Genomic DNA, 14,858 nt, shown 5'->3' with positions numbered 1-14,858 from the left:
CCCAGAGACAAGAGGGTTTCTGAGGCCACATTTCTGATTTCTTCCGTATCAGACTGACACAATGTCACCAGCATTTTAATACATTCAGTAGCCTATTGAGGAGAACACAGTTTAAATAGCACTCTGACATCCAGGACTAGGGTTTTATGACACTTAGAATTTCACCACTGGCAGGAACTTTAAAAGCCTTTTACTTAGGGGTTTGTAACCCTAGTCGAGTATCCTAGGATCAGTTACGAAGCATCTTAAAAATATAGATTCTACTTGGTGCTGGTGGCTCACACCTGTAATCCTAGCTATTTAGGAAGCTGAGAAACCAGCCTATGTATGCAATGAAGTCTGTGAGACTCTTATCTTCATTTAACCACCAAAAATCCAGAAGTGAAGCTGTGGTTCAAGTGGTAGAGCATGAACTTGAACAAAAAAGCTCTGAATTCAAGGCAAGATCCCTGTGTTTTTATTTCTATGAAATCTAACAAAGTTATCAGCCCTATTTTGTCACTCTATGTCAGAGAATACCCACATAAACAGTAATCAATGTGGATTTTTTTTTTTTTTTTTTGGCTACCTAGAGGTAATTTTTTGACCAACTAACAAGGAAGGAAAAATTTCCCACGGTTGTTTTCTTCACAGGTCATTAACTTTTTCTTTTGAGGCATTAATCCCTTTCATGTTCTACCAGGCCTACAGGTCCCTGCCCCTCGTCCACAGTGCCCATCCAAGGTTTTAGCAAGCTCTAAGGTGTGGACTTCTCTTTCTTTTCTCAAAGCCTCCCCATTTAAAAGGGAGGTCAAACATTAAAAAGTAAACTCTTTCATGTTGGGAATTCTCAGCCCTTATTGTTCTTCCACTGACATTTTAGTTTTCTTCCTTGGCTCCCTAACACCTCCCCTGACACAGTTAAGATTGGTTAGCTGCTTCATAGACAATGTTTCATGAAAAGGGTCTGGGAATTTAGTGGCTCATTAAATTTTCATACTTCTTTGCAAATTTCACTTTTCTATGCTATTTGCTATACATGTTTAAATATTGGTGAAATCACCTTATTATCTCTTTTGGGGTTTCCTTCCTTCCTTCCTTTCTTCCCTCCTTTCCTTCCCTCCCTTCTTTTCTCCCTTTTTCTGTGCCAATACTAGGACTTGAACTCAGGGCCTGGTCTTTGTCCCTTAGCTTTATCTCTTAAGGCAAGTGCTCTATCACTTGAGCCACAGCTCCATCTCTGGCTTTCTGGTGGTTAATTGTACAGAAGAGTCTCATCAACTTTTCTGCCTGAGCTGGCTTTGCCTGGAGATGCTCAGATCTCAGCCTTCTGAGTAGCTAGGATTACAGGCATGTGTTTCAAGTACTTGGCTTAAATACTTCTCTAATACTTATGCAAGGGCAGACTGATTCCTGTGGTCTGTTGCAAAACATTACCATTTCCTGTTACTTGTTGCACCAATCTTATGCAGTTACCACTGAGGGACCTCACATCTACACAGATGAAAGGAGGTAAAATATATCACTAGAAGAGGAACTTTCCAATATGGCGGGAAAGCTGCTGTGTCTACTTGACTTAGCCTGGCTCTAATGGAAAAATGGTATGTGTGTGTGTGTGTGTGTGTGTGTGTATTTATGTATGTGTGTATGCATGCACAAGTGCATGGTAGGGGGTGGTTCTGAGTCAGTTCTTTACCTCAAGGCTTCTCAGGGCCAGGCAAGCTGCCTTCTGGAGTTGGAGGTTAGTTTTTGTTAGTGCTTCACAGTAGTAGAGCAAGGCCTGAAAAAGAAGTAGAGATACACTGAGACACTATGAATTGCTTGACAATGAAAAAGGCAGTAACGGATAGGTGCCAGTGGATCATACCACGGCTACTTGGAGGGCTCAGATCTGAACATCTGAGGATGTCAGTTCGAAACCAGCCTGGGAAGATAACTCTGAGCGAATAGATTCTATCCCTAACACTACAAAAAGACCAGACCAAACCAAACCAAACCAAATCTTCAAAAAACCAACTACATAAAAATAATTTTTCTTAAACTGGGCATTGGAGGAAAAAGCTACAAGACTCTTATCCCCAATAAACTACTCAGAAAAAGCCAGACATAGCTGGGTGTCAGTGGCTCACGCCTGTAATCCTAGCTACTCAGGAGGCTGAGATCTGAGGATGGTGGTTCAAAGTCAGCCTGCACAGGAAAGGTTGTAAGACTCTTTTTGCCAATAAAACCACCAGAAAATCGGAAGTGGTGCTGTAGCTTAAGTGGTAGCACACTAGTTTTGAGCTGAAGAGCTGAAGGATAGCGCCCAGGCCCAGAGTTCAAGCCCCACGACCGACCAAAAAAAAAAGGCCAGACATGGTGCTGTGGCTCAAGTGGTAGAACGCTAGCCTTGAGCAAAAAGAGTTCAGGGATGGCACCCAGGCCCTGAGTTCAAGTCCTAGAACTGGAACACACACAAAGTAATTTTTCTAAAACTACTAAGCTATTTTTTCTAAGTAATTTATAAAATGTATAGTACTTAATATTAAAACAAATGAGCTTGAGGTTCAAACCAGCCCAGGCAGGAAAATCCATGAGACTCTTCAATTAACCACTAAAAAGCCAGAAGTAGAGCTATGGTTCATTTGTAGAGCACTAGTCTTGAATAAAAAGGCTAAGGGACAGCACCTGGGCCCCGAGTTAAAGCCCCAGTACCAGCACTCAAAAAAATGTAAATAAAATAAATATATAATTACAGGTTGGGAAGGGGGCTCAGGTGGTAGAGTGCTTGCCTTGCATGCATAAGGCCCTGGGTTCGATTCCTTAGCACCACATAAGCAGAAAGAACCGGAAGTGGCGCTGTGGCTCAAGTGGTAGGGTGCTAGCCTTGAGCTGAAGAGCTGAGGGACAGCGCCCAGACCCCACAACTGACCAAAATAAATAAATAAATAAATAAAAATATATAATTACATATGCTAGCATATTTAGATGAAATCTCCAGGAACAGACAATTATTAATGATTTTCTCTGGAAGCTGGACTTACAAGGGCACTCTACTATATTTCTGTAGTGTTGTTTTACAGAGTACACATTACTAATAAGACATTTATTTACTTATCGATCAGAGAATGAGTGTCATAGTAAATGATAGAAATGTAAACAAGCTGTGACTGGGTGGCCATGAGTTGGCTTCTTACCTTTTCCCTGAAGTGCTGGTTTTTGGAGGCAGCTGTCAAGTACAGTGTCACAGCCTCGCTGACTTCATTGTTATCTCTGGTTAGCAGCAAGGCCAGAGTCCTGAGCACTTCCTGCTGGGCTGGGAGGTTGCTGGCAACAAGATCGCTAACCATCTGTAGCAGGTTCTCATCCCTTAATGACTGCAGAGTCTGAACCACAGAAACTAGAGGATAAGAAGGAAACGGAGCTCAAGGTCTGCTAGTCCAACAATGTAGCCATTAACAAAGGTCAATACCCCCAAAGGATGTATGTTTTCTCTCATATGTGGCAGATCTAAATTATAAATATATATATATGTAAATATGTCCAATACAGGATCATACGTATATATACTATGCTAACATATTAACTGAAGTTTGGTATATGTAGGGGAGTATTCCAAGGATGTAACTTTTTTTTTTGTTAGTTCTGGGGTTTGAACTCAGGGGCCTGGGGCACTGTCCCTGAGCTTCTTTTGCTCAAGGCTAGCACCCTACCACTTGAGCCACAGCATCACTTCTGGCTTTTTCTGTGTATATGTTGAGGAATCAAACCCAGGACTTCATGCATACCAGGCAAGCACTCTACTACTAAGCCACATTCCTAGCCCCCAAGTGTAACTCTTTTGAATAACTTACAGGCTAATAAAATGAACCCCAGTAAACTGACATTTGAGGTGTCGGGGGGGCTGAGGTCAATGGGAGGAGGGTAGATGAATGAAGAGAGAAAGGGTGGGAAAACACAGGGTGGGAAAATATTCAATGTATATATGTGAAAAGGGGACTAGGAAAATTGAGAGGGTAGGTGGGGTTGGGAGAAATGGGGCAGAATGATGAAAGAGATGACATTGACTAAGATGCATTGTACTTATAAACCAATGTGCTCAACTGAAACCTCTGTGAACAACCATTTAAGGATAAAAAAAAATTAAAAAGGCAGTGCTCTGTATTTTTAGTGAAAGCATATATACAGTAAACCCAGTGTCTATGAAAAACTAGTCCATGATAAAGATGGTGAGTAAAGTCCCAATAATTCGAGTAATTATAATGAGGAGGGGGCAAATCAGAGAGGAAATGCAAAGTTAGATTTCTACCAACTTAAGAGTTCTATTTCAAAGTTTTGGCTGCTGATAAGAACACAGTTGAATTTAGTAGTCACATATAGAAATATACAGTAAAGAAAATACAGAGAAATATTTCCTACAGTATTCCATATATCAGCTATCTAAAAATTGTAATCCTAGGTAAATCCTTGAACATACTGAGGTGGCCAGGCCCTGATGAAGAAACTCAGTTATGGGAACTCAGACTATGGAAACACTATGACTAACAGTAGAGTCTGAATCTCCTTGGGACAGTTTGGCCAGGTGTCATGAGTCAGGAATGGCATGCTATCTGTAAAGAGACAGTCACAAGAGTATTCAATACTTCCTGCCTGTAAGCCTAGCTACTCAGGAGGCTGAGATCTGAGGATCATGGTTCAAAGCTATCCTGGGCAGGAAAGTCTGTGAAACTCTTTATCTCCAATAAACCACTAGAAAAGTGGCACTGTAGCTCAAGTGGTAGAGCACTAGCCTTAAGCTGAAGAGCTGAGGGACAGCACTCAGGCCCAGAGTTCAAGCCCCATGACTAACAAAAAGAAAGAAAGAAAGAAAGAAAGAAAGAAAGAAAGAAAGAAAGAAAGAAAGAAAGAAAGAAAGAAAGAAAGAAAGAAAGAAAGAAAGAAGGAAGGAAGGAAGGAAGGAAGGAAGGAAGGAAGAAATCACACTATCATATAATGAGACCTTGTGCTCTTAGAATATGGTCTTCCTACCCTGGCTTTCTCTTCCCAGTCTTTGGTACCACATTCTTTTTTGGTGAGTTATACAAGAGTATTCTCAGCTAGACAGAGGACTTTTACTATTCCACATGATGTCAGTTATTGCCAGGTTAATGTTCTGGAAAGAGCAGGGTAGAGACTGGGTCTGGGTCAGACATGCTAATATTGCTCCAGTCTTGGAGAACACACCTCATTCCTCCTGTCCCTTCCATCTGAATGGCCAAGGCTTGTAGATTTGTGGAGCACCAACCTGCAAGCCAGAACCAGCTGCTCCTAGCCTGGCTCCTCCCTCAGAGAGATTCGTACTGTATTCAAATGCTTTATTGACAATATTAGAAGTGCTTAAACCCTACCCTCAATTTGGCCCCTCTCCTTCCCTGGATAGTCTTAAATTTCGTTCTCCACCTTCCCTTCCCACTTTTATCCTAGCCTTCTTATAAATCCCATTTCTGTCTATTGTTGATGAAAAACTCCATCACAAAGAACCATACAAAGTAACATTGTCTGTGGGTCTGATCCTACAAATGTCAAATATATTAATGAAAGAAAAAATTTACAGTTAAATCTTAAATCAGTTACAAGCTTCCTGTTAATGTTATACCTCTGTTCATGACCAGAATGCTCAGTAAATTCTTGTTTTATTAACTAATGTTAAAGGTTCAGAAGTTATTTAAAAGGGAGGGGGGGGGGGAGAGGGAGAGGAGGAGAAACAGAGAGAGAAGGGGAAAGAGGGAGAGGGGGAGAGAGGGAAAGGAAGAGATAGGGAAAGGAAGAGGGGGGGAGGTGGGGAGGGGGGGAAGGGAAGAGGGAGAGAGAGACAGAGACAGAGACAGAGACAGAGAGACAGAGCACTACCATGACTAAAAGCTAATTAAAAAGACCCGGGGGTGTGATATTGGGAGTTGTTTGGAGGTTGGGAGCTCATGGCTGGAAACTGGCTGCCTGAGTGTCATGTCGTAAATAAATTTACCATTTGGAGAAATATGACAACAAGGAGTTTGAATACTGGCATGTCATGTAACCCAAGAACATAGCCAAACTTGTTTCAAGAACCCATTTGATGTCTGAATCTGAATGGAGGAATCTTGGTGCTCAACAGAACAGGGATGCGTTCATTACATGATCCATGAACCAGAACCTCACATCTTGCTGTTCCGGAGGCCAATACCCAACAAGCCAAAGAAATGAAGTTGGAGAACCATTTTCAACCTCAAGCTTTATACAACTGTCCTTTCTAACATCTTTCTCATAGCATGATTATGTTGCTTTCTTATTTCTCACTTTGATATTTTAAGGATGTTTGATACACTATTTGAATCTGTTGAAAACTTCTTTGCTTTTTTTTTTTTTTTTGGTCAGTCGTGGAGCTTGAACTCTGGGCCTGGGTGTTGTCCCTCAGCTCTTCAGCTCAAGGCGAGCGCTCTACCACTTGAGCCACAGCGCCACTTCTGGTTTTTTGGTGGTTAATTGGAGATAGTAGTCTCATGAACTTTCCTTGCCCAGGCTGGCTTTGAACTGTGATCCTCAGATCTCAGCCTCCTAAGTAGCTAGGATTACAGGCATGAGCCACCGGCACCCAGCTTGCTTTGCTTCTTGAGTAGATCTACCACCAAAGCCCTGCCGAGGAGTGCTTTGTGGGCTTCAAGCTCAGTTGAGTGGGATCTCAGAAATCATGGTGTGCTCTGTATCTGTAGAGCACTTGGCAGAGGGAGGAAGTGTTTTAAGAATCAGACCATGGCTGTACCAGGGGTTGCATAAACCTGCTATTTTATTTTTTCCTACTGTGTACTGTATGTATGGTGACTTGTGGATTTATCTCTCAATGTATTGGAAACTTTCCACTTTACTCAAGAAATCTGTTCTGTTTCAAGACGATTAAAGAGGAAGTTTTTATAACCTAAAAAGAAAAAAAAAAAGACCAGGGGGACCAGGCCCCAGTGGCTCATTCCTGTAACCTTAGCTACTTAGGAGACTGAGAACTAGGGCTCTTGGTTCAAAGCCAGCCTGAAAAGGAAAGCCCATGACACTCTTATCTCCAATGAACCACCAAGTGGAGCTGTGGCTCAAGTGGAAGAGTGCTAGCTTTGAACAAAAAGTTCCCCAGGCACTGAGTTCTAGACCTGGGTATACACATGTACACCCCCCCCCACACACGAAAACTCTAAACTGAGCTGCATCTGCAGTGTGACAAGAGAAGGTACTCACCTTGCCTGGCCAGCTGGCTCAGGTAACTCTCCAGGTCATTCACACCATGGCTTGTAAAGTAACTATAATACTGGAAAACGGTGACCACTTCTGAGGAGAGGCTGGAGGAAAGCAGAGGCTCAGCCCGGTCCAGGATTTGGGACACCAGGGTCCGAAACACTACTCAGAAAAGGAAATACAAAGCAGCTGAAGAAATAGAGCCATTCATTCATTCACCTAATCATTCCCACCTGGTGGCATTTATATATAGAACCTCCTACAGAACTGCCAGTTAGGTCAAGATGTGGAAGATCCCAGCCTGCCATCAGCTTTTCCTGTGTCCCTTTGCAGGTTGGAGCTTGCCAGCCATCCCTCCCATGTGGAGTGGATAACTTGATTTTTATCAATGTAAATGTGCCTTGAATTCTTTTGCCCTCACACAAATTGAACCACACAAATTCTACAATTAGAATTTGTACGTTTTTGTTTTACTTCACAAAGCATCTATGAGACTCATCTAAATTGTTGCTTGAAGAAGCAATATATTTTTATTTAAGTTTTTCAGTGTTATTATAAAGGTGATGTACAAAGGGGTTACAGAAGTCAGGTAATGAGTTCATTTCTTTTTGGATATACTTTTTTTTTTTTTTTTAACTATGCAACATCCTGTAGTAGGATTATATTCATTCATCCAATCTTTGGTTTTGAGCATTTGAATGTTTGACTCTTGGAAATAAAAGTATGCATTGACCAATACATGTCTTTTCTTGTGCACATGAGTATTTTTTCCTCTTCTTACAGTTAAGAGCACAATTGTTTAACCCTAGGGTGGTAGGAGATGGTCAATTTCACTAGCAGCTCTGGTTTTTCTAAAGTGGTTGTACATTTAACAATCCATATCGGTGACATTTTACTGAAAACCCTCTGCTATCATGACATATCATATCATCCTTGTTTGTTGTTTTGTTTTTTTGTCAGCCATGAGGCTTAAACTTTGGGTCTGGGCGCTGTCCCTGAGCTCTTCAGCTCAAGGCTAGTGCTCTAGCTCTTTGAGCCACAGCACCCCTTCTGGTTTTCTTTTTTTTTTTGGGGGGGGGGTCCAGTCGTGGGGCCTGAACTCTGGGCCTGGGAGCTGTCCCTCAGCTCTTCAGCTCAAGGCTAGCGCTCTACCACTTGAGCCACAGCGCCACTTCCGGCTTTTTTTCTTTTTGCTTATGTGGTGCTGGGGAATCGAACCCAGGGCCTCATGCATGCAAGGCAAGCGCTCTACCACTGAGCCACCTTCCCAGCCCATTTTTTTTTTGTCGGTCGTGGGGCTTGAACTCTGGGCCTGGGCGCTGTCCCTCAGCTCTTCAGCTCAAGGCGAGAGCTCTACCACTTGAGCTACGCCACTTCCCCCCTTCTGGTTTTCTGGTGGTTAACTGGAGATAAGAGGCTCACAGACTTTCCTGCCTGGGTAGGCTTTGAACCTTGATCCTTAGACCTCAGCTTCTTACATCAATAGGAGTCTATCATGTGCTCTTATATCTTCTAATTCAACCAACAGCACACCACAGCTATACAGGGTGAAGATACTTCATCTGTACTAAACAAGTACAGGTCTTTTACCCTGGTCATTATTTCCTGATTGACACAGTTTAAGTACTATTTGCAGTACTTACTGAGCATTATAGCAACACAGAGATGATTTTAAGCTTATGGAAAGATGTGCATGGGTGGTATGTGAACACACCACATTACCTTGTATATCAGCAACTTGAGCACAGATTTGGTTATCTGTAGGGGACCTTGATTCTTCCCATGGACACCAAAGGGCAAACTGTCCAAGCCTACATAGCAATGCACACACATACTGCTTGTGTAAACCATCACAATTAAACATCTGAATTAAAACACATTCACCATCTTTGTAGATTGTTTTCCCCGAAGGACATATATTGCTTTTCCAGGATTGCTCTTGATGGGACCCCACCTCTAGGCTATAGGGCAAGAGTGAGGGGAATGCCACCAGTACTCACTTTCCTATAGAAGGACAAATATTCTGCAACCATCACTGTTCCATACCTGGGTCCGCAAGCCCTGGATATTCTTTGTTTACAGTTCTGGCAAAGCTGGCCTCCAACTGCTTCATCACTCGGTCAGCTGAGCTGTGGTAGACTCCAACTGGGCTGCAGCACTTGGTCCAGAAGGACAGCAAAGACAGCTTTTTGTGAAATTCTGGGATGGCTGGAAAAGAGGAGCAGCCCCATCCCACAACCTGAGTTTTCAACAAGCCAACAATATGTACCACTGGTCAGGACAGGGTAGGAGTGGGGTCCCATCCCCAAGGGGATTTTCATTTTTATTTTTGATTTAAGATTGTGATTTTCATTTGAAAACAACTATAAAATTCCTCTGGTCCACAGAACAGAGATAGCTCAAGAAGGAATACTTCCTGACAGGAGGGCAAAGCAAGTATAGTCCAAAGCCAAGCTTCCAGTGACCTCAAATCCACAGCTCTGCCCTGAGAAAGACATCCAGGTATCTCATCTCCTGTAACTTTTTTTTGGGGGGGGGGAGTGGGGGCGGTTATGGGGCTTGAACTCTGGGCCTGGGCACTGTCCCTTAGCTCTTCAGCTCAAGGCTAGCACTCTACCACTTGAGCCACAGCGCCACTTCTGGTTTTCTGGTGGTTAACTGGAGATAGGAATCTCATGGACTTTCCTGCCTGGGCTGGCTTTGAACTGTGATCCTCAGATCTCAGCCTCCTGAGTAGCTAGGATTATAGGCATAAGCCACCTGCGCCCGGCTCCTGTAACTTTACAGCAGATACATATGCAAGACCAGAGACTCAGCCTCAGGACACTTTTCCTGAAAGGGATGGAGGGGAGCAATGAAGGGGGAGGGCCTTTGAAAGAGAAGAGACGAGTCACATGCAACCTGGATGTCTGCTCTCTGCATGCCTCTCACAGGCCTGTTAAGACCATTCTCATAGGAATGGACACCTGAGGCAGACATGCAGGGAGATTTTTTTTTTTGCCGTTGTTGAACTCTGGGCCTGGGCACTGTCCCTCAGCTCTTCAGCTTAAGGATAGTGCTCTAGCACTTGAGCCACAGCGCCATTTCCAGCTTTTTCTGCTTATGTGGTGTTGAGGAATCGAACCCAGGGCCTCAGGCATGCAAGGCAAGCGCTCTACCACTGAGCCACCTTCCCAGCCCATGCAGGGAGATCTTCAAGGGAGCTTTAGGCTGCATCCCAGCTTATCTGGAAGCCCCTATTTCTACTTCTATATGATGCAAGAGAAGATGGAAGCTCTAGTCTTTATGAAAGACATGTAGGCCAATTGAGGGAATGATTTCCAATCAAAGTACTAACACAGCTGGGTGCTGGTGGCTCATACCTGTAATTCTAGCTACTCAGGAGGCTGAGATCTGAGGATCATGGTTTGAAGACAGCCTGGGTAAGAAAGTATGTGATGCTTTTTTTTTTTTTTTTTTGCTGGTCATGGGGTCTGAACTCTGGGTCTCAGCTTTTCAGCTCAAGGCTAGTGCTCTACCACTTGAGACACAGCGCTACTTCCGGCTTTTTCTGTTTATGTGGTGCTGAGGAATCGAACCCAGGGCCTCATGCTTGCAAGACATGCACTCTACCGCTGAGCTACCTTCCCAGCCCCTGTGATGCTTTTTTATCTCTAATTAACCACCACCAAAAAGCCACAAATGGAGCTGTGACTAAGTGCTAGGGCTCCAACATTAAGTGAGAAAGTGAAGGGACTGTCCCAGGCTTGAGTTTGAGCCCCAGTATTAGTACAAAACCAACCAACCGACCAAAATACATACATACATGTATATATATATATAGATAGATAGATAGATAGCTATAGATATATAGATATGCACATACACATGTCTATATGTATATTAAAAAAGAACATATAATATATGCTTTAAACAAATGTAATGAATTTAAAAAAACAAAAATAAAGAGCCTGAGGCATCTTCCCCATGTCAAGTTCTACCTCTAAAGCTCTTAGAACCAGGGCTCACCCTGAAGGCCTCTGCATCCACACAGCCCCGCCTTCTTTAGGTTTTGTAAGCATCTTCCATGAGACATCCACCTGCTATGGGCATTGTCTTAGCCAACTCTCTGTATGAGAACAATCCCCATGACATGCTATCTGAGACATTGCCTGGGGTGGATGCCATTTCTGTTTGAACACTAGTATCTGACTTTTGGAGGTAGAGATTCTACAGGAAAGGTGCTATGGCTCTAGCTTAACTCAGAGGCTTTAGTGTGGCACAACCAACTCCACAGATCTTACCCTGTACTATGGCCTAAGAATACCTGTTTATTTTCCTGGCAAAGCAATGAACAAGTGCAGGCTGCTGGGGGGTGTGTTTTGGGGTTTGGTGTGTGGTGGTAAAGCTGGGGATGGCTCACCTTCTATCACAGAGCTGATGTTCCCTATGTTCTCATCACTGACAGCTGACAGCTTCTCCATCACTTGGATCTGCCTAGAAAGCTTCTCCAAGAGATTCCTGGATACAAAAGGGGTTTTGCTGGAGAAAACAATTTGCTGATAAGAAAAAGAAAAATAACACCATTGCAATTACATTGCTGTTGATTCAACATTCCCTTCCCAGATTCATCCTTCTTTTTAAAATTTTTTTTATTGTTATTATAAAGGTGATGTACAGAGGAGTTACAGTTTCATAAGTCAGGTAAAGAATATATTTCTTTTTGGATAATGTTATCCCTTCCCTTGCTCTCTCCCAGATTTTCCCTCCCATCCCCACTCACCCACAGATTCATCCTTCTTAAGTATCAGTGATGTTTAATAGACTCAATTGATGCTTAATGAGAGGCTCTGGTTCCAGCCTCACCATGGTCTCATTCCCTGCCAGATGCACCATCTGATGAAATTGGATCTGCTTTTGTTGGCTTTAAACTTTTTTTTATGCCTATAAATATTCTGGAAGTTTCTTAGTAGAGCAACAAATTACTCTATGAAGTTCCCTTTCCATTTGTGTGTATATGAGAATGTATATGTACATGTGTGTATATATGTATGTTATTGAGACAGAGTCTTAATATATAGCCCAGATAGTCTAGAACTGGTTATCCTCCTGTCTCTGTCTCCCAAATGCCCAGATAACAGGGATAAGCCACCATACCTGGCTTTATCTTTCCTTTGATGTACTATAAATCTGATTTTCCTTTTTGAAATTCTGTTTATACACAGAAAATTTGTCTTACACGTGCAGTAGTTTTTGTATAGTGTGGCTTTATTTTCTTGTTTTTAAGTTGACAATTAACAACTGATTGTATAATAGTCATGATTACAGTCAGAGGGCTCACTATGTACCAGGCATTGGTCTGAACTCCTGTTAATTCTTACAATGGCCCAATGAAGCAGACCCTATATGATACCTCCCACTTAAGTGATGAGGAAACTGAAGCAAGGAGAAGTTAAGTCACTTGCCCTAGGTCACATAAGTATTAAGTACTTTAATTTGCGCTCAGATCATAAAAATACCACTGTTATTCAATGGTTCTCCTTTTGATGTCTTTTAGAGAACTGTACTGGTCATCTGGTGGACATGGATGTGAGATGTATGGTCTAAAGCATTTGGACACTAAGACAAATAGCATTTTCCAACTTAGGAGGTCTAACAGTTATGTACTAATGTCTTTCCTGGAAGAAATCCAGTGGAAAAGTACTTTATTTTACCAATAATTATGACTGATAGAATCCTAATTTTTTTTTCTTGGTCGTGGGGCTTGAACTCTGGATCTGGGCACTGTCCCTGTGCTCTTCAGCTCAAGGCAAGCACTCTACCACTTGAGCCACAGTGCCACTTCTGGTTTTCTGGTAGTTAATTGGAGGTAAGACTGACATACTTTCCTGCCTGGGCTGGCTTTGAACCATGATCCTCAGATCTCAGCCTCCTGAGTAGCTAGGATTACAGGCGTGAGCCACGGGTGCCCGGCTTGCAAGACTCTTATCTCCAATTAACCACCAGAAAACTTGAAGTGGCACTGTGGTTCAAAGTGGTAGAGCTCTAGCCTTAAGCAAAAAGAGTTCAGGGATAGTTCCAGGCCTTGAGTTCAAGCCCCATGATGGGCCAAAAAAAAAAAAAAAGAGTTGTTATGCTGGGAGTGGTGGTGTACTTGTCAGATTTACTTATTCAAAACCCTGGAAAAATGTGGTTAGAAACCTTAGTAGTTTGCTCTTATCTTTGAAGGGGTGGGAAATGAAGTCATGGATAGTTATTAGGCCATATTAACACTTCCCTTCACAACTCCATTTGTAAATAACACCTTTTCCCCATAATGATATTACTCTCCTTTACTACCATGGATTTCAAAGTGAGAACTAACCATGGCTAGAGAAAGATGCGCATGCCCCTTCGAGTTTTTGACTTAGTTCAAATTGAAGTAGAATTGTTTTTACTCCTGAATTTGAAAAGTCAGAATACACCTGCCTTGAATTTAAGCAACCCGGGCTCCCAAACACAAATGTAGTCATTAAACCAACCTGGACAAGCTGGGTGCAGTATTGTAGGTGCCTGACAATGGTGATGTCCAGGCTCTCATTTCCTGTGGTCAGTGGGAGAGGACTTCCTGCCACACTGGTCCCCACTCCTGTGTCTTCAGTCAGTGCTTCACTAAGATGCCCCCTGGCTTCCGGATGAACGGACCTATAACTGTCAAGCAGGAAGGTGAGCAAAGCATGAGTGTTTTCTTCCTGGGTGCAGATCATAGGTCAAGTCAACATGGCTGCTGTCAGGCCCCCAGCAGCACTCACTAAATCAGTCTTTTCACTTGCCTAATTTGAAGAGTACAGATAGCTTTCGAAAACAACTTACTCCAGCCAGGTTGCCCATTTGCCTAGTATTAAAAGTTCATGCAAACAAATTACTTCTCGAGTTCTTTGTTTACTTCTCAAGCACAATGGACCATTTATGAAGTAGATTTCCCCAAGAAGCCTTTGCAATATGCCCTCATTTTGCACTCGTTGCACTTTCCTGCTCTGTTGACAGGGTGATCTGCCAAATTCTCTGGGATTAAACTCTCCCCTGTATTTGTGGTTTCCCAAGAGTAGTACAATTAAGAAATAATCTGTCAAGGCCTTTCCCTGGCCTCAGATCAATTGTTGCTTGAAATAAAGGAAACAGGAAAGTTGCCAAGAACAGAGATGCTCTGGACAAAAGTGGAAAACAGTGTTTGAATATTTAGAGCACAGCTTAGTCCGATCTCTCAGGACAGGACTCCACTGTCTCTGTACAGTTTAAAGGTAGATTATAATGGGTACTTGTGCAAAATATAGATTGTCGGTAACATCTTTTTTGTTGTTGTTGTTGGTCACGGGGCTTGAACTCTGGGCCTGGGCACTGTCCCTGAGCTCTTCAGCACAAGACTAGCACTCTAGCCCTTTGAGCCACAGCACCACTTCCAGCTTTCTGGTTGTTAATTGGAGATAAGAGTCTCATGGACTTTCCTGCTTGGGCTGGCTTTGAACTGAGATCCTAAGATCTCAGCCTCCTGAGTAGCAAGGATTATAGGTATGAGCCACGGGTGGCCGGCTCAATTTAATTCTTAAAGTGCATCTGTATGCTCACAAGGGAAAGACTAGTAACCTCAAGTAAGATGGCGTAACCGAGTTGCTAACCAGCATATCCTGTTCATTCAGATGGAATAG

At 42.8% G+C, this 14,858-nt stretch overlaps 1 protein-coding gene and 1 pseudogene across 4 annotated transcripts in view; one reads left to right on the top strand and one right to left on the bottom strand.

Annotated features, from left to right (window-relative positions):
* The window catches only part of Ripor2 (RHO family interacting cell polarization regulator 2), a 180,307-nt gene that overhangs the window by 7,064 nt on the left and 158,385 nt on the right, over nucleotides 1-14,858 (bottom strand). For all 4 annotated transcript variants that reach the window (XM_070024443.1, XM_070024448.1, XM_070024442.1 and 1 more), the window contains 7 exons: nucleotides 13,695-13,863; nucleotides 11,597-11,732; nucleotides 9,241-9,402; nucleotides 7,198-7,356; nucleotides 3,156-3,358; nucleotides 1,676-1,759; nucleotides 2-92 (listed from right to left, as the gene is read on the bottom strand). In XM_070024443.1, coding sequence (XP_069880544.1) covers nucleotides 2-92; nucleotides 1,676-1,759; nucleotides 3,156-3,358; nucleotides 7,198-7,356; nucleotides 9,241-9,402; nucleotides 11,597-11,732; nucleotides 13,695-13,863 — 1,004 coding nt within the window. The remainder of the gene's footprint in view (nucleotide 1; nucleotides 93-1,675; nucleotides 1,760-3,155; nucleotides 3,359-7,197; nucleotides 7,357-9,240; nucleotides 9,403-11,596; nucleotides 11,733-13,694; nucleotides 13,864-14,858) is intronic.
* On the top strand, nucleotides 5,960-6,244 carry LOC138827904 (cyclin-dependent kinases regulatory subunit 1 pseudogene; annotated as a pseudogene).

Source organism: Dipodomys merriami, unplaced genomic scaffold (assembly GCF_024711535.1).
Source record: "Dipodomys merriami isolate MVZ:Mamm:240054 unplaced genomic scaffold, mDipMer1.0.p SCAF_16, whole genome shotgun sequence".
Taxonomy (NCBI): domain Eukaryota; kingdom Metazoa; phylum Chordata; class Mammalia; order Rodentia; family Heteromyidae; genus Dipodomys; species Dipodomys merriami.
The sequence above is the reverse complement of the archived record's forward strand: the minus strand, read 5'-3'. Positions and strand labels throughout refer to the sequence as shown.